This window comes from Pan troglodytes, chromosome 16 (genome assembly GCF_028858775.2).
Source record: "Pan troglodytes isolate AG18354 chromosome 16, NHGRI_mPanTro3-v2.0_pri, whole genome shotgun sequence".
Taxonomy (NCBI): domain Eukaryota; kingdom Metazoa; phylum Chordata; class Mammalia; order Primates; family Hominidae; genus Pan; species Pan troglodytes.
The window spans coordinates 54,209,893-54,236,768 of record NC_072414.2 but is presented as its reverse complement, the minus strand read 5'-3'; the positions used below and the strand labels follow the sequence as shown (position 1 = coordinate 54,236,768).

Below are 26,876 nucleotides of genomic sequence, written 5' to 3'. Positions count from 1 at the left end.
GCAGGGTGGGCTGGCAGGATGAGGGGAGGGCTCACACAGTGCTCTGAGCCCTGCCTCCCTGTCTCCAAAGATCTCCCACAGTGTGGAGCCTGAACAAGAAGAGGCTGGGGAGGGTTTTCCCCACAACAGCCCCACCGCACAGCAGATCATGCGGCTGCTTCATGAGATGCAGAACCCCCAGGAGCGCCCAGGCTTGGGCAGCAACCCCTGCATCCCCATTTTTCACTGAGCTCAGGACAGCAAGATGAAAGTAACAATCATCTAAAAGCCAGCCACTGTCAGCAAAGCCTGGAGAAATGGGACCAGAGAGTCTGCCCCTACCACGTCCCTGCCACCCCTTCCCAGTTACCCCTTTACTCTTACAGTAGCAAAATAAGACCCCTATCTAATGAGGGAGACAGGTGCAGATGAGGTGAAGATCACTGTCATCTAAAAGCAGGCCACCAAATTAAAAAAAAAAAAGTTATGGGATTAAAAAAAAGTTATGGGAAAAAATTTATGGGATTAAAAAAAGTTATGGGATTAAAGAAATTATGAAAAAAGCTGTAGGTAAAATGTTATGAAAAAAGTTAGTTATGGAAAAAAGTTAAGGAAAAAAGTTATGGAAAAGTTATAGAAAAAAAGTTATGGGATTAAAAAATAGTCATGGGTAAAAATTTAAAAAATAAAAAATAATAAAAACAGGCCACCGTCAGCAAAGCCTGGAGAAGTGGGGTTGGAGGCTGTGCCCCTATCATGTCCCTAGCACCCCTTCCCAGTCACCCTTTTACCCTTAGAGTAGCAAGACAAGCCGCCTGTCTAATGGGTTGAGACAAACAAGTGCAGACCCTTTGCCGCCTTGGCCAGGGCTGAGTCCTTAAATTTCTGGAAGATGATTATTGTTATTTAAGAGCTAGAGGCTCAGAGTTTATTTCTTTCGAGGAAGCCTCATGGCCTCTCTGATGGCGTTAATCCCACTAAAGCGATTTTTCCCTCATGGGGGCACCCATTTTACTCAGAGAGGCAGCTGAGGCAGGACAATGGAGCTAATGTAGACCAGGCGAGGGCACGAGCTGCTGGAGGTGGGTCCCCTTCCCCAGTGTACATATTGTATCTGTGTAACATTTTGTATATTCTGGGGGTAGGGCTGCCCCCTGTATCATACATAGCAGAGGTTGGAGTTGGCACATGGGGAGGAGGTTCTAATAATTATTTGTGGCTGGGAAACTTATTTGATAGCATATGACAGAGGAAGGAGGCAGGGATGGGGTTATGGCTCCCTGGTGATGAGACTCCTGTTTATTTTGCTTTTCATTTTGGAATAAATAGCTTTTAGCCATACTGCTCATCCTGGTGTGTTCCTATTTCCTTCACTGGCTCCTGGAGTTTGTGCCACTGAATGGGGAGCCCCATAGTGTCTGAGCATGTCCAACTGGGCTGATGGGGACCTTCCAGGCCTGTTTCCTGGATGCTGCCTGGTGACACCTGGGGGATTCCACGGGGACTGCCGTGGTGCCTATGGGGCACAGTCCAGCCCTGACAGCCAACAGGCTCAGAATCCTGATCTAGCGGTGGCCGGGAAGGCAGGTACCAGCACCCAAGGGCACTGACTTCCATCCAGCCCAGGCATCTTCCATTCCATCCTCCTGCCTCCCTTGCCTGTCTGCACCTGGTGGCCTGTTCTGTCTGTCCCTCCAGAGTGCCAGCTGCCCCGCAGGCTTCCTCCAGGCTGAGTTCATGGCCCTGTGCCCTAGTGGCCAGAACCGGCTTCATAGGATGAGCCAGCTAAGCTCCAGGGGCTTTCCAGGAAAAGTGTCCTTTGGAAAGGATGTGGCCTTTTCACTGCTCCCAACAGCACCCTAGTAATGGCTTGGCCCTTTCCCTCCCCTGAGCTCCACTGAAAACACAGCTAGCAGAGGACACATTTCCCATCATTCAGGATGGGTTTGATTCTCAGTCGAGAGACAGCAGGACTGGTAGAGACTATCAGGCCACATGGCTGCCTACACAGTACACCCATGCTTGGCGGGGGACTGAAGTGATGGCGGGGGCTGGCTGTCCACAGGCCGGGCATGACAGGGAGGCTCACTGGAGGTGGCACACTTTGGAGGGGCAACATTCCTGTTGGCTACTGAAATCTTCCTTTGGGCAGTAAGTTGAATGTCAAAATGAGGAACCATGGGTCATTTTACCTTGATGTGATATACCTGGCTCCTTGCCAAAGGATACCTTACTTTTGGTTTTGCTAAGGGAAGAGGAGACAAAACATGAAGGCACTTGTTGACTAAAAGGAAGTCTTAAAAAATACTTCAGCATTGAAAAGAGAAATGGAAAAGCTAGAAAATAAACCGTACTTCACAGAAGCTCAAGAGAAAAAGTTCCCTCTTTCCATATGGCCCACAGATGCCAACAGTGGGAGAGGGTGGCATGTTTAAAAACAGGCAGAATAAGAACCTATTCACAAGCCAGAGATTTGGAAGTGACATCAGCTACCCCACTCCAGATATAGGGGAAAGTACAGATCCTTGGAAACCCTAGACCTCACTCTATGTTACTGGATTCTCTTTTGAGCAGCAGCTTAGAAAGGCAAAGATGGGGATGATTTTAAATTTCACTTCCTATGAGTTATGCAGCTTCTTGCTAAGCATGGCTGAGTTTATTTGGGCAGGAGAGATTATGTGCAAATCAAGGAACCTAAGAGGAGCCTACTCTGAAGAATGCTGACAGCATCAAAAGGCGTGGAGGAGGAGCTGGAATAAAACATCCAAACTCCATAGACTCTAGGGCACATCTTGGGAGAGGTTCCAAATGTGGGCCCTAGTGATGCCATCTGCAGCAGAGAGAGCAATTTCCAAAGGAGATGTGATGAGGAACCATAATTTGATGGTGAAATATCTTATATCAAATTTTGATAATAGTACATAACTCTGTGTGTGTTAATTCCATTAATATGTATTATTTCAGGAAAAGTGGATAAAATCTAATGATCTCTTCCACAATATGTGCATATAAGTGAGTGAGGATGCCACAGCTGCCTACCTAGCAATCCTAAATTATCCAACTAGCACTCAGGGGAGCCATAAACTTTAAGGGTCTATATGTTTAGCCACAACTCAGGTCGCTGGGCTCCCTAGCCCAAGTATAGTTTCAGCCAATCTGGCAGCCGTGGACCCAAATTTGGGGTGATCAAAATCAGTCTTCCTCTGATATATACACAGAATGCCCCGCCCACCCCAGCCTGGCACCCAACTACAGCCCAACTTACAAGTTAATTGTCATGATCCCTGCCCTTTGGAGAGCATCACATAATTCACAAGCAGCGGATGAAGAGCGGGGAGTTGGTTTCATTCATCTTTTTCCTCTTTATTTCTAGCCTAGTGCATGGTGTGGTCAGGCTCTGAACACTTATTATGGAATAAAGGAGAAAGGGGAGAAGAGGGAGAGAGTTGGAAGACAGCTAAAATATGCTTGTGTATATGCTTGTGTCTAAACAATGAAAAGGAGAGAGAATACTGCAAGATGACTCCCCTCTTGAAGCACTCTTACTAACCTCATGTCTGTTTCTTTCCTTACTCTTGCCCTTATCCTTCTTCCAGCGACCCATTCTGTCTCCACTTTTGATGTCACTAATCTCTTCCTGTTTGGGGCCTTATTTCTACCCCTATTTGCTTGCAAGACTATCTACCTTTCTTTTTCTCATTCTCTGCATATCTCACCTGTTTCTCTGATTTTTACAAATTTGATCTCTTATTCTGTCATCTGATAAACTTTTTCTTTTAAGTAGGAATGGCAGGGCCTCAGGAGAGCCAATGGGTAAAAGAGTAGCTAAGAGAAAGAGCATCATCTAGTGTTTCCCACAGGGGCAGGGCCCATTCATCCCTCCTCTCCATGCTTTGTCCCAGTAGGTCAGAAGTGGTCAGTCAAGGGTGTCCTATCTCATCTCTCTCTGGGCTCCTTTGAGTTGTCCTCCTGACCTACTACCTACTGTTACCATCAACGAAAGCTAACCCTTTCAGGCACTACCCAGTTTCTGTTGTTAACTGATCTACCTCAAAGAGGCAGCCCCAGGCCCTAATTTTGAACAGCAGTGAAGACCTACATTCTACAAAAGCCAAGAGAACTCCATGTTTTTCCCACAGTTCGCTTCCCCAGAAACTGACACCTGAGAACTCCATATACCCAAACCTAGTCTTGGTTCGGAGGTTTCTAGGCAACTTCCTAACACATGCACAGAGGCTACCTTTAAGGGGTGAATCCTAGTTTCAGCTCCCAAGTCCAGCTTCACCCTAAGATCAGCTCCACTAACTCTAAAGAACCTTATGGTATAGGAGCTATTTCTCACTCATCTTAGCATCGCAGCATTGGGGAATGTCTGGCCACCATGGGTTCTCTGTTTGAATAATAAAATAACTTCCCTAAGGCATTACAATTTAAGTTTATTTTCTAAAGCATTATAATACATAGAAAAGTTTAGGGAAAAAGCAGTTGCTTCCTGTACGGAATGAATCTATTGGTGTCATATCTAAGAAAAACCATTGTCAAATCGAAAGTCATGAAGATTTACCTCTATGTTTTCTTCTAAAAGTTTTATGGTTTTAGCTCTTATATTTAGATCATTGATCCATTTTGAGTTCATTGTGTATATAGTGTAAGGTAAGAGTTCAACTTCATTCTTTTGCATGTGGCTATCTAGTTGTCCAAGCACCATTTGTTGAAAATACTATTCTTTCAAATGGTCTTGGTATCCTTGTTGAATGAAAATCAATTGACCCTGCTTGTATGGCTTTCATCCTGGACTCTCAATTCTGTTCCATTGATTTATATGTCAATCTTGTGCTAGTACCACACTGTTTTGATTACTGTGGCTTTGTAGTAAGTTTGAAATCAGGAAGTGTTTGAATTCCACTTTTATTCCTCTTTTTCAAGGTTTGTTGGCTATTTGAGGCCCCTTTGCAATTCCGTATGAATTTTGGGATGAGCTTTTCTATTTCTGCAAAAAAGATCATTGATAGGGATTGCATTGAATTTTATTTGTGGATTCTTTAGGATTTAAAAAATATATATTGGTCATTATTTCTATCTTAAAAGTATTAAGTCTTCCAGTCCATAAATATGGAATGTTTTTCCATTTATTGGTGTCTTTAATTTCTTTTAGCAATGTTTTGCAGTTTTCTGTGTATAAATCTTGCACTGCATTGGTTAAATTTATTCCTAAGTATTTTATTATTTTTGATGCTATTACAAATGAAATTCTTTTCTTAATTTTCTTTTTGGGTTGTCCATTGCTAGTGTATAGAAATATAACTGATTTTCTGCCTTGTACCCTAACTCTGCTGAGTTAATTTGTTAGCTCTAATAATTTTATTTGTAGATTCTTTAGGATTTTTATATGTATATATATGGAATCATGTCATCTGTGAATGGTTTTACTTCTTCCTTTTCAATTTGGATGCACTCTCTTTTTCTTGTCTAATTGCTCTGGCTAGAAGTTCTAGTATGATGTTGAATAGCACTGGTGAAAATGGGCATCCTTGTCTTATTCCTGATCTTAGAAAAAATTTCAGTCTTTTACTACTGAGTATGATGTTAACTGTGATTTTTAAAAAATAAATACCCTTTTATTATGTTGAGGAAGTTCCCTTCTACTAGTCATAGTTTTCTGAGTGTTTTTATCACTAAAGCATGTTGGAGCTTGTCAAATGCTTTTCCTGCATCATTTGAAATGATCATGTGAGGCCAGGCACGGTGGCTCATGCCTATAATCCCACCATTTTGGGAGGCCAAAGCAGGTGAATTGCCTGAGCTCAGGAGTTTGAGACTGGCCTGGCCAACATGGCAAAACCCCATCTCTACTAAAAGTACAAAAATTAGCTGGGCGTGGTGGTGCGCGCCTGTAGTCCTAACTACTTGGGAGGCTGAGGCAGGAGAATTGCTTGAACCCAGGAGGCAGAGGTTGCAGTGAGCCAAGATCACACCACTGCACTCCAGTCTGGGTGACAGAATGAGACCCTGTTTCAAAGAAAACAAACAAAACAAGATCACGCAGACTTTTTCTCTTCATTCTATTAATGTGGTATATTATATTATTACATTGATTGATTTTTGTATGTTGAACCACTCTTGCATTCCTAGAATAAATCTCTAAATTCTGTTATTATGCTTTACTGTCCCTTCTTTTACATATTTTCTCCTGTCATATTTATTTCCTGCTATATGTGTACATATTATCTATGCATTCGTCTTTTTCCACACTTGTCACTCTTAGTTACTATTTTGTCTCTCTTTTATTGCTTGCATGTTTGGCTAATTTTCCTAAATAAGCACATTATATTTCACTGTCACAGGCAGACTAGAACCAACTCAGCAATGGAGGGCAGAAGGACTCAAGGAAAAGGGTAGTTAACCAATTACAGAGGCAGAACACACTAGCTTAAGTCAAGATGAGGTTGCAATGTCTATTTGTCCCATGCCACAATATCTGTGGATCAAGAATACTGACCTCCCTGGACTCTTGTCAGATTCTGCCCTAGAGAATAGGGAAAAGAGCTACCATCCTTAGGGGCTTGTTATGAACTATTGAGAGGCTCCTTGACCAATGGGAACATGTCTCTGTGACAGCATTTTGGGAATTTAAGGAGCATCAGGAAAGCCTCACTTTGTTAAAGAGGTAAGTAAACTAAACCCTGCTAATAATGCATTTGAGTATATCAGCTTCATTTCCTTAGGTGAAGAGCCTGGACCTTCTTAAACATTAAACACTCTAGGATATAAATGGTCAGATCTTTTATCTCTACATGAGTAAGTTGTGAGAAGAAGGAGAGAAAGAAGAGGAAGGTCAGAGGTACAGGGGAAGAGGTTCTTTAAAAAGGGCAAAACATGCACAAAATATGGGCCAAGGGAGCTATAAACAAACTTCCGCATTGTACAAATGAGCCCAGGGTGAATTCTGGGAGGGGGATCCAAGCAAACAGTGAATTTGCCTTCTACAATTAGGATGCAAATTCCCCTTAAAAAAGGTGGATGCTCAGACATACCTAGCACAAGTCACAAGACATAGGATTCAGAAAAGACACTAGAAAAATCTCTCTTCCAAATGATGTTTAGTTTTCCGGTTCTGGCTATGCTACACTAAGGCTTTCCCAGTTTCCATCAGCAGGGGAAGGAGTATAGGGCATTTTTGGGAATCTAAATTTCTGAATGTGCAGCCCCCAGCTCTAAACCTTTCAACATAAACCCATCAAGGAGTGTGTTTCTGGTCCCAATCCTGGATCCCACAGATTTGACTGCTATGAGGTCTCCCTGTCCCTTACTATTTTCCCCTAAAATCTGATTTTGGTCTTACCACAAACTCTTGAATTCTCATAAGATAAATATATCTAGGGAAATTCTAACTCCTAAACCTAAACAAAATAACTGTAAAAAATACCAGAAGAATCGTATTTCAATCAAGTTTTTACATTTTAAATTGCTATAATGTATTTATTTTTTATTTTTTAACTTTGAAGTTCAAGGGTACATGTGCATGTTTGTTACATAGGTAAACTTGTGTTGTGGGGGTTTGTTGTACAGATTTTTTTTTTTTTTGTCAGTCAGGTATTAAGCCTAGAACCCATATACCCATATTCCTGATCCTCTCCCTCCTCCCACCCCAACCCTCCGATAGGCTTCAGTATGTGTTGTTCTTCTGTGTGTGTCCATGTGTTTTCATCTTTTAGCTCCCACTTGTGAGAACATGTGGTGTTAGGTTTTCTGTTCCTGTATTAGTTTGCTAAGGATAATGGCCTCCAGCTCCATCCATGTTCGTGCAAAGGACATGATCTCATTCTTTTTTATGGCTGCATAGTATTCCATGGTGTATATATATGTACCACGTTTTCTTGATTTAGTCTATCACTGGTGGGCATTTAGGTTGATTCCATATCTTTGCTATTCTGAATAGTGCTGCAATGAACATACGTGTGCATGTATCTTTATAACAGAACAATTTAGAGTCCTCTGGGTATATATCCAGTGATGGCATTGCTGGATCAAATGTTATATCTGTCTTTAGGTCTTTGAGGAATTGCCACACTGTCTTTCACAATGGTTGAACTAATTTACGCTCCCAACAACAGTGTATAAGCATTCTTTTCTCTACAACCTTTCCAGCATCTCTTATTTTTTTACTTTTTTGTAATAGCCATTGAATTGCCTTTAACTCCTAATTTCCAGCCATTCCTTGTCTGATTTTAGGCGACAGAGCTGCTGACAATTAGATCTGCCCCAAGGATGACTCCAGCGATAAATGCCATGATGGCTCCATCTTTGCCCAGCCCTTTTGCCAACCAGGAGAATGAACATTCATCCCTCCAGGGAGAGGTAGGGAAACCAATAGGAATCCCACTCCATCAGTGTGATCTTCAGGTGGGAAGCAGAATGGCTGAGTCCCTGGACTGCAGGTGGAAGCTCACCTCCAGAGCTCATCGTGGGGGAATAGCCTAGCCTTAAAAAAACTATTCATATCGTTTTCAAGCTTGTTTAATATCAGTATGATTCTAGATCCTTCTGGATGATTGATATTGGAGATGCAGTAGAAAGGGATAGCCCTGAGTACCCAAGAGGTGGGAAGAGGGCACTGCAAGAATACAATCCCCCATTTCACAAGCTGATCTTCTGATTTGTATTGACTGATTGATTGTTTGAAATGGGGTCTTGCTCTGTCACCCAGGCTGGAGTGCAGTGGCACAATCATAGCTCATTAGAGTCTCAACCCCCTGGGCTCAAGCAATCCTTTTGTGTCAGCCTCCCAAGTCCCCAGGCTGCTCTCAAAGTCCTGAGGTGAAGCAGTCCTCCCACCTCAGCCTCCCAAAGTTCTAGGATAACAGGTGTGAGCCACCGAGCCCAGCCCTAACCTACTGAGGACACTGAGAGGAGGCTCCCAGTCATGCAGGGCAGAAGCTACCAACCAGAGGAATCCCACCCTAAGGCAGCCAGGTCCAAGACCTGTTTCTATCAGGCCATGGAGAGGCTGTGAGTTTAGGAGTAGGGGTGAGGTTGAGGGGTGTCAGGTTTCAGAAGTAACTCTAGGAACTTTCTCCATTTTAAGTCAGCTTGGGAGCATTTCTGTTCATTTCCCTACAGCAAAGCCACTCAGCATCACCTACACTGTTTCAGGTCACTTAAATGGTGCCCAAGGCCAGAGGTGGATTTTAACTTTTTAGCTGGATTGGAAAGGAAGGCTAGTTGGGAGCACATCAGCTAGGACTCACCAGAAGCAACTTGTGCAGAGAAGAGTTAACATAGTAGGCCTGAGACTGCTATCCTTGAAAAGGATACCTTGGCTGGTATCTGGGAACTTGGGTTTAGGGTTCCACACTTTTGGGGGTGGAGCTGAGTGGGAGAGAAGAAGGAGAAAACAATTTTCTATTATTTGGTCCCAATATATCCTTGTCTCTTTCCATTTCTGCTCCTTTCAGACACATCCCTCAAACTACTTTTCTCATATCTCATTTTTCTTCTCTCAGAATTATAGAAAGAGATTTTTTCTAAAGAAGCTCACCAACTATACCAGAGATGCCTATATTGTCTGTTTGAATGACTATATTGGGCTATATTGTCTGTTTGAATGACTATATTGGGCTATATTTTGTCTGAATGACTATCTTCCAGTTGATAGCAGTGCTCTTCTTGTCTGCTCATTTCTGATACTGTGAGTTTTGATTTGTGTCTTCACTGCCTTCTTTTCATCTCTTTTTCAGATTCATTTCTTCCCTTTCCCTCTGCTATGGTATCAATCTACATTTTTTGTTTGTTCTGAAGCTGTTCTTGAATCTGCTTCTGTATTTGTCTCTGACATAATCTCAGCACTTGAATGTTTGTGTGTCTTCCTTTCACAGCTAAATGCATTCAAAGAAATCTTTTCTAGGGAGGCCTGGAGAAAGAAGCCATCTGAGTACATGAGCAGAACTACTTCAATCATCTATTTGTGATCAAAGAACAACTTGTTGTTGTTGTTGTTGTTGGGCCCCAGTGGGTCACAAATGATTAGATAGTACTCGTGTTTGTCAAAATCTGCGCCCTGACCTGGCTGCCTGCAGGCTCTCCTAGATTCTAACATCTTTCAACAAAAAACTATCAAGAAGTGGTTTCAATACATATGTGGAGAAAACACAAATAAAAGACTACAATAACAAAAAAAACAAAAAATTTTAAAAACTAGAAAAAAATGGTTTCAAGCCCCACAGCTGACCACCACTAAGAGTCAATATTTCCAAAGCCCACTATCTTGATCAAATACTTGGAAGCTCCCTGGCCTCTCCTTTTTGACCAGTCTCTTTGGGTCTAGGTAGCTGAGACAAAGCCAATGGTATTAAAACAAAGCAACATTGACCTTCCTCCCCACCTCCTACTCTTGCTACAAAGGCAGAGCCCAGTACCCTAATACACACATGCGACTGACTCAGCCCCAAAAGGTTGTCCATCACTCCTGGCTGTGTTCCCAGGGCTTCAGACAGGGCTGCAAGGCTTCCTGGGAGGGTTTCTCCAAGGATTTCAGCAGGGGCTCCAAGACTTCCTTTTAGAGGTTTTAGATAGGTTATGTTAAGATTTCAAGGAGTCCCTTGCAGGAACTATGGGACTTATCAAGGTTTTCCAAATTTCCACTTATGGGCCCTAGTGGAGGCCATAGATTTATTCTGCAGACTTTTAGATATTTTGAGCAGCAGCTTCTAGCACTGTCTTCTTCTTCAAGGTCTCAGGGAGTAGCTGATCATTATTAATCAGGGAGGCTTCTAGAGGATCCTCTCAGCATATGCTTTCCTCAGCCACCTCTTTTCATTCAGTCATTCAGCAGACATTTAAAGAGTACTATATTCTAGACATTGAGCTGGGTCAAACTTATGCCACATAGCATCAGCCACAAAGAGCTCTCCGACATGGCTTTTCCCAGGACTCTCCTGCTGGAGGGGGCTGCCACCATCTGTTGCGTTCTTCACCTCCCACAAGGCCCCTCATCCATAAGCCTTGCTTCCCTGCCAGGTGGAACAGCTCAGGGTTCATCTTTCAGTTCTGTGGCTGCGCAGCAGTTAGTCTTATAGTCCCCAGTGGCAATTTTATTCCAAGCTCTTTCAAGAAGTTTACTAAAACCCACTGTGGAGCGGCACTAGGAGAGCAAATCTCTGTCAACCCACCAGTGACAATTCTCAGGCCCTCTGGCTCTTGTTTGGCTACACTCTGAGGCAACAGTAGGGACCCTCAAAGATCAAGAGTCTGAAAAGGTCTTTTAGCCCTAATGCCAATCCCACCCAGCCACACTTTGCTAACACAGTAGTCACACTTTCCAAGACTTTTCAAATTTATTTCTGGGAATCAAATTCCACAAGCCACAACTAAATGGGAATAACTTCTTTAATGAAACACACCTGGAGTGGGTTTGTCACTCTCTAATAGGTCAGAGAAGCCCTGATGGGGCCTTTGAAAGTATATGACATCACAGTGGGTACCAGGAGAGGCCATGCCTGGAAAAAGGAGCAATAATAATAACAGCTATATTGATAGCTGTGCAACAGATAACTATTGAAGCAGTCTACAAATATGGAACTCTTTTTACCTGACCAACATCTCTATGAGGTAGGTACTATTGTTTCATCCTCACTTTACACTTAAGAAACTGAGAAACTGAGATTGTAAGTAACTTGTTCAGTGTCACATAGCTGGTATAATAGCAAGACTTGAACCCTGGCAGTCTGGCCAGAGACTCTGAGCTCTAATGCCTGCACCTCTCCAAGGTGACTGGAAATGTCTCTTACAATACTTCCATTTCCCGTCAGCTTTCTTTTTTTAATTCCTTTCAAATTTTCTTCCATGGTATTGGTTCAGCTACTGAAGACCACTTTTGGTCCTGGAGAGAGGGGACAGGAGGGCTTATTGTTTCTTCCCTCAATGTTCCTGAAACAAAATTTTCTCTCTACTTTTCCACCCCTGGCCCATTTAGTCAACCCTTCTGACTGGGACTTATTCTGTTTCCCCCTCTGAAAACATGAACCTTTGCAGACGTCTTTCTTCCCTTCTCTTGAAGCTGACAATGGAGGGAGAGGACTGGTCTGCCAAGAGAGCCAACCCTAAGGTCAGAGAAGAGAAGAGAGTTAGGGCCATGGGCCGGGTTCTGAGAGGACCTAATCAGTTCCAAGCACCTTAAAGTCCAAGCTGGGAAGTTTATATATTCTTTTAAAGAAAAATGTCTCCTTTAGTAGTGGTAGCCAAAGAAAAACTACATTTTTGCCTGGCAGAAATGATAGCCTATTATCCCACCTGTAGTACCTGCTTGTTTAATGAATAGTTGAATGTTGTCCAGCCAATTCATACGTCATTGTCTCCTTGCATGTTCCCCAATCCTAGAGAGGGCTTGAGCCTTTGATATGCTTTGGATGTTTTTCCTCCTCATATCTCATATTGAAATGTGATCCCCAAAGTTGGATGTGTGGTCTAGCGGGAGGTGTTTGGGTCATGGGGTCACTATCCTCATGAATGGCTTGGTGCTGTCCTCCTGGTAATGTGTGAGTTTCCACTCTGAGTTCACGTGAGATCTGGATGTTGAAAAGAGTCTGGCACCTCCTCCCTCTCTCTTGCTCACACTCTCACCACGTGATAGGCTGCCTCCTCCTGTGCCTTCCACCATGAGTAAAAGCTTCCTGAGGCTCTCACCAGAAGCAGATGCTGGCAGCATGATTCTTGTACAGTCTGCAGAACTGTGAGCCAAATAAACCTCTTTTCTCTATAAATTACCAAGTCTCGGTTATTTCTTCATAGCAACAAGAATTGACTAACACAGCCCCGTACTTTTTCATGAACTGACTAACACAGCCCTATACTTTTTCATGAACTGAATAACACAGCCCTGTACTTTTTCAAGTTTCTATTGATGGCTTCACCACCACCAACTAGAGCCTCCAGCAGGGCTCACCCTGCCCTGGTCTCTCTTCTGGCAAAGTCAGCTTCTCATAGCTGATCCTGTACCAGTTCTCCAGGCAGTCAAAAGCTCAGAATTACCCTCTCCATTCTGCATACAGCAGTGCCCAGGACAGTCCTGTGCTTTAAGCCCTTCTTCATCCAGTAGCTCTCTTGAGGAACTTATGCAACATTGGTGAGATAAGACTCTCACAGTAGTCTCTGTTTCCATGATTTTGTTAGCTATTTTAGACATTTACATTAAAATTCTAAGATTATTTTGTCTTAATTTTGAAACAACAAACACAAAAGGGATCCTTTAGAAGGTATTTTTAAATCTCCCACTGAATTGCGTGTGTCATATATATATATATATATAGAGAGAGAGAGAGAGAGAGAGAGAGAGAGACAGACAGAGAGACAGAGAGAGAGACAGAGACTGGGCCTTGCTCTGTCACCCAGGCTGGAGTGCAGTGGTGCAATCACAGTTCACTACAACCTTGAACTACTGGGCTCAAGTGATCTGTTCCACCCCAGCCTCCAAAGTAGCTAATTTTTTTAAGTAAAAAAAATTTTTTTTTTTTGTACAGACAGGATCTCACTGCATTGCCCAGGTTGGTCTTACATGCCTGGCCTCAAGCGATATTCCAACCTCGGCTTCCCAAAGTGCTGGGATTACAGGCGTGAGCAACCCTACCCGGCCTGAGTTGTGTTTTTAAAATCAAGGTTCTCTTTGCATGTCTAATAGTTTTTGCTTATTAAAACACATAGGTGCTGGATTGTGTAGTGTGTATATTTTTTACATAATTTATTCAACGTAGCCTAATAAAATAATACTACTACTATTTCTGCGTGTGTGTGTGTGTGTGTGTGTGTGTGTATTTGGCTTTGTCAACTACTTTATTTTCATCAACTGCTTTGGAAGCATTTTGTTTTAAGTATATTTCTTGTTCAACAATATATTAAATAATATATTAGAAAAAACAAAACCCAATAATGTAGTCTCTTTTAATTGAAAAATTCAGCCTACTCACATTTCATAAAATAATTGTTATACTCCCTCTTATTTTTTCATCTTATTTTATGTTTACCATTTAACTATATCCTTTTTTTTGCTTTTCCTTCTTTTCCATTTATTCTCCCCTGTGTCCCCTGTTGATTTAGAAATTCTACTCTATTTTCCCATTCTGCTCATAATTACCTCCCAGTTTGTAACACTCATGATCAGACACGTATTCTTTACTAGTAAATAAAAAGGCATATTCCTCTACATGCCCCCCACCACAAACCCACAAATTTCACAGTCGTCCCAGGGAGACACATGTCTCATGTTTATACCCAGCTACTGAGGCACACCTGGTTGGGGGCAAACAATCATAGTGGGCTCAGACCTGAGAATGAGACTCCAGGGGCCCAGAGTCCCTGTCTCCATTGCTAGGCTAGCTCTGACAATCCCCAGTTACTGACACTCAAAGCCCCACTTTTAAAGCTGGAGCTGTCTCTCTCAGACTTAATGTACCTCTCATCAAACCTCTCAGAAAAGGTCAGATGGGGACAGATTTGGGAGTGAAAGGATAAAGGGCTGCCCCAGGGCATGGGGGAGAAGGGTATAAGAAATAGTGAAATGTGCCCAGGAGAAGTTGAGGGATGACATTTGACTGTGGGGCCACTCTTCCTGGTAGGAGTGTCCCTCAGCAGGTACAGAAGCTCTCCAGCGCCAAAGCCTGGTGAGGCGCTGTGTCCTAGACATGCGTGGGAGAAGGGAAAAGGCAAGATAGGGAAGAGTGCCCTGAAGGGTCACAGCAGGGGAAGGAGGAGAGGTCAAGGTGGGGGATATGGTGGTCACGGAGGGTGGATGAAGGGCCCCTGATGGAGAGGCAGGGCTTCAGGCAGAGGTCCCAGACAGACTGGGCTTCCAGACTGGGGCCTTCTTGTTGTGGAGGAGGTGGGATTTGGACTGGGGAGGAGTGGACAGTACCCTGGGGTCTTGTGACTCAAGTATTTCCTCTTAGGGAGTATAGAAGTGTGTGGAGACAGTCAGGTCAGAATGGGATTGGGAATGGGAGGGCCTCTTACATTTGGCCCTCAGCTGGGCACTCCTTAGGAGGTTGGGTCAGAGCCTGAGCAAGACCCTCCATGCCCTCTGGGTGAAGGTGGACTCTAGCTCTGGGCAAACTCCTCCAGAGACCTGGGACCTTGGACCCCAGCACACCTGAACGGGCTGTAAGGGTCAGGAGCACCCATCCTTCCTCACAGTCTGCAAAGGGCGCTTTGGAAAGGAAAACATCTTAGCTCCACTCCCTCATACTTGAGTCCAGGAAGCAGATGAGAATAGGACACACACGTGCTAAAGGGAACTAGAGGCATCCGGGCTGGACGCTGGTAGAAATGCAGGAGGAGCATTGCTAGCTCTCGTTAGCTGAGCATTGACCTCGACAGGCGCTGTGACGGATGGTCGTCCCTACAAGTTATGGCATCACTAACGTGGAGATGAAAAACCAGAGGCTCTGAGTTTAGATTGCTTTCCCAGCGTCGCACACCTAATAGGTGGGAGAGCTTACACAAAAGCTGTCTCTCTGATTTCAAAGCCGAATGTCTCAACTTCTACACTCTCCACAATTATTTTGAATACTTTAGCGGCCTTTATTTGGAGTCTGGCCTTACACTTACTGTTGAATGGGAAAGGCGACCAAGAAAAGAACAGAATAGAGGAGAAGACTGATGAGAATAAGGGTGGGGGGAGCCCTTTGTGACTCTGGGCAATTCCTCCCTGTTCACTTCTATACCTGCTTTCCTCACACACACACCAATCTGCAGGGTTGGCTGATTCCTCGGTTGGAGAGGTATTATATAATCAAATAGGTTCCTCTGCCTCCCAAACCATGGCAGAACCCCCACCAGCCCTGTCCGCAGCAGTCTCCCTCAGCTTCCCCTAAGCTTCCATGCCTCTCCCGCTTTCTGTCAGAACTGCACTGTGTGGAAAAGGCCTGGGGGCATTAGGAGGGGCCCCAGAAGGGCCGACAGACTTAATTAGATTGTCAAAGGGCTTGGTCTGTTCTTCCCTGTTTCCAAAATCTCTTCATGTATCTGCCCATCTTAAAATGTAAAATACATTTAAAAATCTGGGCTTGGCGCAGTGGCTCATGCCTGTCATCCCAGCATTTTGGGAGGCCGAGGTGGGCGGATCACTTGTCAGGAGTTCAAGACCAGCCTGGCTAACAGGGCAAAACCCCGTCTCTACTAAAAATACAAAAATCAGCCAGGTGTGGTGGTGGGCGCCTGTAATCCTAGCTACTCGGGAGGCTGAGGAGGTTGCAGTGAGCCGAGGTCACACCACTGCACTCCAGCCTGGGCGACAGAGCAAGACTTAGTCTCAAAAAAAATAAAACGAAACAAAACAAAACAAAAAAACAACTCACCAAAAAAACAAAACCCTACTATGTGAAAAATACAAATAAAAGGACAATGCAAAACCCTCGTATCATCTATCACAAATAAATTGTCACCATTTGGTCATATGTCTCCCTCTGCCCTGCTAAAGGATAAGTGTAAGAAACAAAGTTTAATTGTTGCCTTTTTGGGCGAGTATAAAACCAGTGAAGTTTTTGTAAATAACTTTGTAAAGTTGTGTAGTATATGCTGTGTCTACTGTTTAAGTCATTAAAGTGTTCAAAGAACTAAACTATACTCACTTTTTGATTGTAATCTAAATAATGTAGGGATATTTATAATTAAACGAGGAATTAATGAGTAGACGCTCAATTAAAAAATGCTTTTAGAGATGGTATCAGATGTATGAGTTTAATAAATTGAGCCCAAAACAACACAAATAGTGGTGAGTATGGCTTCCCGGTGCAAAAACCCTTTGAACCTGGGAGAGTTTCAACATAAAGGCTATGAGGCAGGGGAGATACAGCAGAGAAGACATCAGAAAGACCTAAGAGGCGCTAGAAGCAAGGCAGCGACAGGTTACTAGACGCAGGCGCTTCACAACAAGCTGCCTCCTGGGGAGACGGCAGGAGAGCCAAGTGGGCTCAGCCCCAGATGGCTGAGGGGACACCCAGAGGGTTCCAAGCAGGGGTAGGACAGGCCCGGTAGCAGGGCCTGTGAGTAAGGGCAGAGGGACGGGGAGATGGCTTCACTTCCGAGGAGCGTTGCGCAGAGAGAGACCGGCACCCCGGCCATGGTGACCCGGGAGAGTGACACTGTTCAAAGTCACCGGAAGACATGCGACTGGAAGGGGAACAGGGGAGGAGGGCCCCGCGAACAGCGTGCCTCGCTGGGCCCAGACTCGGGCGAATCTCAGGTAACCCATGCGCCCCGTGTTTATACCCTGCGGCCGTGTGTGGAGCTGGGGGCCACCGCCGAAGCCCACCAGGCAGGGCAGGGGAGGGCAGGGGAGGGCAGGGCAGGGCGCCCGCGGCTGGGGCTCCTCCCTGCACCCCGCCACGGAGGAGGGGTTAGGACGCCCAGCTCCTCTGACCCACCGCCCAGCGGGGCCCCTGGCGCCGCCCCGGAAGGCCCGTTAGGCCCGGAAGCCCCTGGCGGCGGGCGCGGGAGACCACCCCCCACGCAGCCGTTAAAGGGCGTTGATTTCCCGCCTCACGTCCTCCTTCCGTTAGGGCCGGATGGCGGGGACTGGTGTTTATTTAGTAGGGGCCCCCATGCAGGAGGACGCCCACTGGAGCTCTGGAGGGTGGGACATCCCCAAACCTAAACTGTTAACTGAGACCTGGAACTGTAGCCGAGTCATATATTATTCTTCTTTTTTTGAGACGGAGTTTGGTTCTTGTTACCCGGGCTAGAGTGCAGTGGCGCGATCTCGGCTCACTGCAACCTCCGCCTCCCCGGTTCTAGTGATTCTCTTGCCTCAGCCTACCGAGTAGCTGGGGTTACAGACATGCGCCACCACGCCTGGCTAATTTTTTTGTATTTTTATTAGAGACAGGGTTTCACCATGTGGCCAGGCGAGTCGTATATTCTTGTGGTGATAGTGGCCTTAGGAAACAAACAAACAAACAAACAAAACGCCTTCTTGGATGACGTAAGGTAGAAGCCGCGGAAGCCTTGTTAAACAGTGCATCTGGCCTGTGGGGCAGCTTTTGGATAAACCCCTAGAAAATATGAAAACTCTGTCACGGGAAGAAGGGGCTGTACAGTGAATGTTAAGTTGGGTGAAGTTTACGGTTCCATCCATGAATACTGAGCTTCAGCTGCCAACCTCGCAGGCCACTTTTCTTCAGCTCAAAGCTGAGGATTTTTAAGCAGATTTTCTGACAACCAGAGGGGAGCAGACATGCTTCCTGCTCTTTAAGCGACTCCCTGGGATCCTAGTCATCCATCTAGTGAAGTCAAGAACCCATTAGAATTCCACCGACCCAGCCTTTTTGTGCCCAAGTGACAGATTCTGCCAAGTCAGACAAGCCTAGGGGCTTCTACCACACACGACGTAACTATTTTCTTTCTGTTCCTTTCTTTTCCCTATCAAAGTCCTCTCAGGCTCTCATAATGATATAAACATGGGTGTTACCATCCTGCATGAGACAGGAAAGACAATTCTTGAAATGACTTTTAAGTCACTTTGATGTCATTAGAGAAGTCATTTAACAAGTGTGTTATTAAGTTTAAAAAATTAAAAGACTATGGCCTTTGGTGACTTCCCTCCCTGGTGGGGCACTATACTTTGCTCTCTAGCTGTTGCAGCCTTTTTCTGGCTTGCAGGTTAAGTTGGGTGTGTGAGCTGCGCAAAAGCTCTGTAGTTGGTTAATGAGAGCAAACGCTGTGGGCCTGACTTGGAACTGCATCTGGATGTGGACTCCCCCAAGTTGCTGGGCATTGTGGGATGGGAGGAAGGTGTTTTTCCTGAGACCAGAACTAGGAAAGTGAGAAAGTTTCCTGGTAACAGGGAACCTGAACGAAGGACTACCTTTAAAATTTTGGGGAAGGGCGAGGGTTTGTTCTTAAAACCCATTTTTAGGATAGGTTAAACCTATATACAAATAGCAGCATTCTTGGTGGCAGTAATTAGAGAAGATTCATCACAGTGGTTGGGAACATAAAGGAAACGAGAGTGGGGATGGGCAAGCCTGGGATTAGAAAAAATATGACCTCTTCCTTTCTCCTGAATTAGTGCCTCGTCACTGTAAGCAGTCCTGGAATTCAGGAACGATGTTACAGAGGTAATTAAACAGTAGTTCAGGTATAATTTTCAAGGCGGTTAAGAATTTGGGATTCAGTCTTGCTGTTATTGAATCCCAATTCAGTACGCTTCGGGAATGTGGGTCTGGTGACTGGTGTCAGAGTAGGAGGAATCTTGGGACTGAGGGGAATAGGTGATATTCATTGTTAGGCAGCTGCTCGCTGCAAATGGCCTCTTCATGGTTAGACCCTTTTCCAAATGTCAGGACGCTAGACACGTAATGTCGATTATACAGGAAAGTCGTGTTTGGTGATTTGCTTCTTTGATCTCTCAGCTCTCCCCTCCATTTTAACATCACCAAAATGCCTGAATTTAGGATGTGCTATTTGTCCCCACACCCTGAAATCCTGTGCTCTGTGCTGCTGGACTAAGTGGTAAAGAGTGTTGGATTCTAGTGGGAACCTGAGGTTGAACTCTCTCAAGTATCCTACATGTTGTCCTTTCCTCCAATTGAGAGAGAATCTGAGGAGACCAACAAACTTTTGACCTCAGATCAGAGGTGGAAAGGGAGCTTGCAGAGGTATCAGTTCTGTGGGAGGTTGGATTATGACCAGAAAATTAGATAGTGACATGAGGAGTGTGGCAGTGGTGTTAAGAACTTTTCTCCTTGGGGTGCTAGTTGAGAGCCTTTGCTGTCACTCAGTATAGGGCCCGGAGCTGCCCTTTTGGAGTGACGTGCTGAAAGATGGAGCCCCAGTTGGCCCCGTCCTGGGTGAGGATATAGACCCGTGAAAATGTCGGTTCCTAGGTTGATGGTAATTGGAAGAGCTTTTTGGGTGACTCTGAAGAAGGCTGTTGGGCTAAGGGTAAAAGACCAGCTGTCACATACAGGCTAAGGGATTCAGGACTCTCTTGAGACTTCTCTTTGGGTGGTAACTGGGATGGTGTTACAGGTGTTGGACAGAAGTCTGAAGTGAGTCAGGGATGGGAGGCTTCCTTTGTGCTCTGTGGCACAATCACAGGCACAGTGGGAGGGACAATGTTACCACCCCTCCTCTCCCTGAAGTGCCTTGTATACAGCTGTGGGCTGTCCAACTGCAACTCACCTTGGGCTTTCTCAGCCCTCATGCTATGTAGAAAAGGGAGAAAATGTCGTTGTGAGAGATTTGGAAAATACATAACACAAAAAAGAAACACTCTTATCCCCAAATAATGAAAAGAAACTGAAGGAAAAAAATTGTCTCATTTATGAGTTGCTTTAGTCCAGGAAGCCTGAGGTCCGCAGAATAAATACCCATGTAGAGAATATATCAGTGTTTAGGTGTAGGTTAAGGGTCTTTGCCGAGGCTGGGGATGGGACAGAACACAAAGCTTCTAGGTTTTTACCCCTTGACGAGAAAGCCTTTCTGGGGGAAGTGCTATTGTGCAGGTTTAAAAAAAACTTTTGTGCAAATTACAAAAGAGTTATCAGAATGTGGGCTTCTGAGGGAGTCAGTCAGGTTTGTTATATATATATATATATATAGATAGATAGATATAGATAGATAGATAGATAGATAGATAGATTGATTGATTGATTTGGGGCTGTAAAGCAGGCATTGAAAAATAGCTGTGAGTTTCCAGAGTTTAAGGGGAACAAGGTTGGTAGTTGAGTATTGGGTCCGGGAACCCTTTCCTGCATGGTTGAAGGAATTTGCTCTTGTTGATGCTAACTGGAAGAGGGGAGCTTAAGGTTGCCTGACCAGAGCCCAAAAGAAACTGGAACTAAGGTACTGGCTGGATAGGCCAGCCATAGACACATTTGTGTCTGTCCCATAGATGCAAAGCCAGGTGAAGGATACTGGTTCTATTACTCTCATTTCCCCAGACATTTTGAGGAATGTTTGGTGTATGTGGTCCTGTAATGAGGGACAATGCTTTAAGTTGGATAGCTGTCTTTACAAAACAACAGCATTGCTGTATTTTTCTCACTTGCTATGGGCCAATGAAATCTTTCACTTAATTGCCACAGTCCTGGAACAGCATTTAATTTCTACTGATCTAGCCCAGCTCTATGGCCCAAAAAACCATGGCATAATGTCATGGAGCTTCCCCATCTTTCTTTGAGCAGATGGCCAAAGGAAGGGTTTTAGGGTACCAAGATTATGGCCTGAAACTTTGTGGAGATTCTGAAATCTCTGCTTTACGGATTGATTAGGGTTTCTCACCCTGCTTTTCCCTTCTGGAGGGTATTTTTCCGTGGCCATTTTGCAAATTTCCCGGCATCTTACTCTTTCAAAAAGCTTGGAAGTTTTCTGGCTCTGATATTTTCCCTTTGGTCTATGTTCTGCCTTTTTCTTAGGTGTTTTTGTCTCTCCTCCCAACTATTAGGTTGGTGCAAAAGTAATTTTGGGTTCAGACCTTGAATTTTAAATCATAACTAGGCTCAAACACATCTTTATTAATCAAAATTGGAACCATTACCATCAACACATTTTTGCCAACAAGACCAAGTTTATTCCTGTAGTGTAAAAATCCACGCTTACAGATTTGAGGAACTCTCAGAAAGCATTTTCTGCATACTGCTGGTTGTCGAAGTGTTTTCCCTGCAAAAAGTTGTCGATGCTTGAGGAAGTGGTAGTCAGCTGGTGGTAGGTCAGGTGAATATGGCAGATGAAGCAATGCTTTGTAGCCCAATTCATTCAAACTTTGAAGCGTTGGTTGTGTGACATGTGGTCAGGCGTTGTTGTGGAGAAGAATTGGGCCCTTTCTGTTGACAACTGCTGACTGCAGGCGTTGCAGTTTCCTATGCATCTCATCGATTTGCTGAGCATACTTCTCAGATGTAATGGTTTCACCAGGATTCAGAAAGCTGTAGTGGATCAGACCAGCAGCAGACCGCCAGTGACCATGACCATGACCTTTTTTTTTTTTTTTTTTGGTGCAAGTTTGGCTTTGGGAAGTGCTTTGAAGCTTCTCAGTCCAGCCACTGAGCTGGTCTTCACCAGCTGTTGTATAAAATCCACTTTCCTTTATTTTTCTTTTTTTAAATTTATTTTTATTTATTTTTATTTTTATTTATTTATTTTTGTTTTTTATTGATCATTCTTGGGTGTTTCTCGCAGAGGGGGATTTGGTAGTGTCATAGGACAATCGTGGAGGGAAGGTCAGCAGATAAACAAGTGAACACAGGTCTCTGGTTTTCCTAGGCAGAGGACCCGGCGGCCTTCCGCAGTGTTTGTGTCCCTGGGTACTTGAGATTAGGGAGTGGTGATGACTCTTAACGAGCATGCTGCCTTCAAGCATCTGTTTAACAAAGCACATCTTGCACCGCCCTTAATCCATTTAACCCTGAGTGGACACAGCACATATTTCAGAAAACACTGCGTTGGGGGTAAGGTCATAGATCAACAGCATCCCAAGGCAGAAGAATTTTTCTTAGTACAGAACAAAATGGAATCTTTTATGTCTACTTCTTTCTACACAGACACAGCAACAATCTGATTTCTGTATCTTTTCCCCACATTTCCCCCTTTTCTATTCGACAAAACCGCCATCGTCATCATGGCCCATTCTCAATGAGCTGTTGGGTACACCTCCCAGACGGGGTGGCGGCGGGGCAGAGGGGCTCCTCACTTACCAGAAGGGGCAGCCGGGCAGAGATGCCCCCCACCTCCCGGACGGGGCGGCGGCTGGGCAGAGGCGCCCCCCACCTCCCTCCCGGACGGACTTATAAGTTTGGCATGCTTCTGGGGTTTTGTTTCTCCCCTCTCTTGATTTTTCCTTGGGGTGGGCTGTCCACATGGGCAGTGGCTTGTCAGCACCTGGGAAGGGCCACATGCGCAGTGTGTTTACTGAAATTGTGCACATGCTCATTCGAGGCATTTTTCCTTTACCATTTGAGTGTTCCTAGAGGAAGGTCATATACCAGTTAAACTCTGCCATTTTTCCTCTTAGTGAGCATGTTTGAGCCCACTTTCCCAACTTCTGCAATCGTATCAGGAAGCTGCTGATCACCAGCTTCAGGTATCTTCTGTCTGTTGGGAGACTGCTTCTCCCGGCACTGGCTGTGACTAATTATTATTTTAGAGAGACATTGGTCTCTAATAATTTCAGACAATGGTACCCTGACATTCCTGGGTGTGAGGGGCCTTTCCTGCCCTATTCATGTTTGCCTAGCTACCCACTGTAACAATATCTCTATTTGCATAAGCCTCGTAACTGGGAACAACTATACCCAGAAGTCTCTGTCAACAGGTATCTTGATATCCCCTCTGTAATTCTCTTTTCATTCTGGTGGAGGCAGGAACTTTTCCATCGTGGGGACGGATGGAAAAAGAGACAGATAATGGCCCGGGAGGCAAAGTACTTCAATTTTCTAGCTGTTTAGGCACCTGTGTGCCCATCCTTGCGCTGGATGCTCTGAACTAATTCTATGCCTTGAAAATGACCCTTGTGACCAGGCATGGTGGATCACGCCCTGTAATCCTGGCACTTTGGGAGGCTGAGGAGGAGGATCACTGAAACCTAGGAGTTAGAGACCAGCCTGGAAAACATAGCATAGTGAGACTCTGTCTCTACAAAAAAAAAAATTTTTTTTTTAAAATTAGCTAGGCAAGGTGGCACATGCCTGCAGCCCTAGCTACTCAGAAAGCTGAGGCTCCTAGGAGTATCACTTGAGCCCAGGAGGTTGAGGCTGCAGTGAGCCATGATTGTGCCACTGCACTCCAGCCTGAGTGACAGAGTCCAGCCTGGGTAACAGAGTGAGACCCTGTCTCATAAAAAAAAAAAATTTAAGAAAGGCCAAGTATGATGCCGAATGATCCAAAATGAGGGTGATTTGCAGGCTCTGTCAAATCATCTCTAGTCTTCAGAATATCATGATTCAGGCTGTCTTGGAAAGAAGTAAAACAATGAGAGATAACATTAGTGATTTGACAATCAAAAGAGAATTTTTGCATCACAATGAAAAAAAAGGAATTTCGCTAAGGAACCAACTAAAACATCATGAATAAAATTACAACCCAGTTCTTCTTTAGAGACTTATTGTAGCCAAGAAATAATTCAGGAGTTAGCCCAAATTCTAGTCAAATAATAAAGCTTAAAAACAAAGGTCAGAGCTGGAATCTAGTATAAACAGGTGTGGTACAGTTTTCCTTTGAAACATAACTTTTATCTCTCTGTAGTCCCCCTTTTCTACTACAGAGAAAGTATAGTAAGATTGATCTGTGTGCAAAATTAGTTTTAGCCTTATTGTACTTCACCTGATTATTTGCACAAAGTGCAGCAAGAATTGTTTGGCCATATAGGCTTTGCTGGAACTTTACCTGAAAATTTGTTAGTCTAATCAAAGCCTTGGTAAAATAACCAATGTCTCCAATTGTGCCCTGTTTAAAAAAAAACAGATTCTTATCCATCATATGCAAATATAACTATACCGCCATAAAATAAGAATACTCATGAATAGTTTCCAAATTTTAGAGAACTCAGGTAGAGAGAAAGGTAAATTTGGGTCACAAAAGTATACTTTAGAATCAGAGTTGCTGCCTTCCAAACAAGGATGTTTGTTCACTGTTGGGAGAAAAGCTGAGTGTTTGGAGAGAAGCTGAGGTGGGCTTGGAACATGTCCAGCGTCCAGGTAAAACCCCTCGTGGCCTTTGGAATGTGTCCAGACTTGCTGGCTCCTTGCTTCTAGCACTCCCATTATCTCAAGTAGACATATGTTTCAAAGAAAATGCTAAGTTGTCACAGATGTAGCTCATTCACTTGATACACTGCTTCCTTTCAACCCCCACATCCTCACCACCTGTTTCTTTGTTTGATCACCAATAAACAGCGTGGGCTCCCAGAGCTTGGGGCCTTTGCAGCCTCCATATTAGCATTGGCCCCCTGGTCCCCCTTTCTCTGTTAATTTGTCTTTTCTCATTCATTTGACTCTGCTGGACTTCATAGCCCCCATGGCCTGGTGTTGGGTCCGATCACCCCAACGTTCATGGCACCCAATGTGGGGCAAAGAAGACCCCAGTGAAGGAACACTAGAGTGTGTGAAAGTGTAGGATGCATCATCAGAGGACACCCGAGGATGACTGAAAGAAGCTCTGTGGGAAAGCTGTGTGCTCGGAAGAACCAGGCGAACAAGAGGACAAAGTGAAAGCAAACATTCTGCTTATTTGAATTTGTTTATTTATTTATTTATTTATTCATTTTTTGAGACGGAGCCTTGCTCTGTTGCTCAGGCTGGAGTGCAGTGGTGTGATCTCGGCTCACTGCAAGCTCCACCTCCTGGGTTCACACCATTCTCCTGCCTCAGCCTCCCAAGTAGCTGGGACTACAGGTGCCCACCACCACACCCAGCTAATTTTTTGGTATTTTTAGTAGTGATGGGGTTTCACCATGTTAGCCAGGATGGTCTCGATCTCCTGACCTCATGATCCACCCGCCTCAGCCTCCCAAAATGCTGGGATTACAGGCATGAGCCACTGCGACCAGCCAGCTTATTCTTAAGGCATTTATTACAAAGAGGGAGAGTGAAAGTTAGTACTCAGAATTTATTACTCTTTAGTACAGTAAAGCAGTTTTGCCCATGGTTTCCAGAACAGGGGACTATGGAGTTGGATCAATGGGAGAGAATGGGAAGAGATTTTAAAAAGGCATATAAAGATGGAGTAAAAATTCCAGTTCCCGTTTGGTCAATGTGGGCACTAATAAAGGCAGCTCTTGAGCCATTCAAACAGATAATGAGGAAGATTTAGATAAGGAAGAGGAGGACGAGTGTAAAAAACTAACTTCAGATTCTGAGTGTGAGGAACAGCTACTGGAGGAGATTAGAGAAAAGAAAGGAAAGCTACAGTATGTTTTACTAGCCTGTCAGCTCCACCGGCTGAATTAAGTGAATGGCCACCTCCTCTCTCTCCCCTGAATGGGTGAGAAAATGAATTAGGTGAAAAACTTACTGCTCCTGTAGTTGCAACATTAAAACCTGGAGCAATTGGTGGTGCTATACAAAATTCTATTCAAAAAACCAGATAGAGCCAAGGGAGACCTTGAAGCATGGCAATTTCCAGTTACTATAACCCAGCAAGAAGGACAGAATATAGCTAATTAGGCCAACTTTCCTTTTAAGTTACCAAAGGAATTCAAGCAAGCCATTAGTCATTACGGCCTGAACTCTCCTTTTGTGCAAACTTTGTTAAAAAATGTGGCTCTTGGTAATAGGTTAATACCATATGATTGGGATACTTTAACAAAATCTGTTCTCACTCTGTCTCAGTATTTACAGTTTAAAACTTGGTGGGCTGATGAAGCTCAAACTCAGGCAAGGGAAAACACACAAGCACAGCCACCTCTGCCTGTTTCCTTTGAACAGTTAATGGGAGTTGGCCCTAACTGGGGTCGATTACAGAATCAAGCAGTAATGGAGGATTTTGCCATTTTTCAGCTGCACTCCGTGTGCTTACAGGCATGGGAAAGGATAAATGCTACAGGGGAAAATATCCTTCTTTCAGTTCTGTCTGACAAGGACCTAGAGAACCATATATTGATTTTATTGCTTGGCTCCAAGAGGCTGTGTATAAAGCCATAACTGATAAAACAGCTCAGGATGTTGTAATACAGCTTCTTGCATCCCACAATGTTAATGCAGAGTGTCAAACTGCTATTAGACCCCTGAGAGGGAAGGCTCATTTAGCTGAATATATTAATATTAAGGCTTGCGATGGCATTGGAGGTAACTTACATAAGGTTACTCTTTTAGCTCAGGCTATGGCTGGATCTAAAGTAGGGAAGAATATGCCCCGTTTCTCAGGCTCTTGCTTTAATTGTGGGCAGTTTGGATACACAAAAAAGGAATATAGAA

The 26,876-nt window shown here is 44.3% G+C and overlaps 1 protein-coding gene across 1 annotated transcript in view; it reads left to right on the top strand.

Annotated features, from left to right (window-relative positions):
- LOC467699 (golgin subfamily A member 2) overlaps positions 1–26,876 on the top strand; it is a 71,272-nt gene that overhangs the window by 11,172 nt on the left and 33,224 nt on the right. The window contains 1 exon segment of the mRNA XM_063794425.1: positions 71–26,876. This exon segment is cut by the window's right edge and continues 12,377 nt beyond it. Coding sequence (XP_063650495.1) covers positions 71–93 — 23 coding nt within the window. The 3' untranslated portion in view covers positions 94–26,876.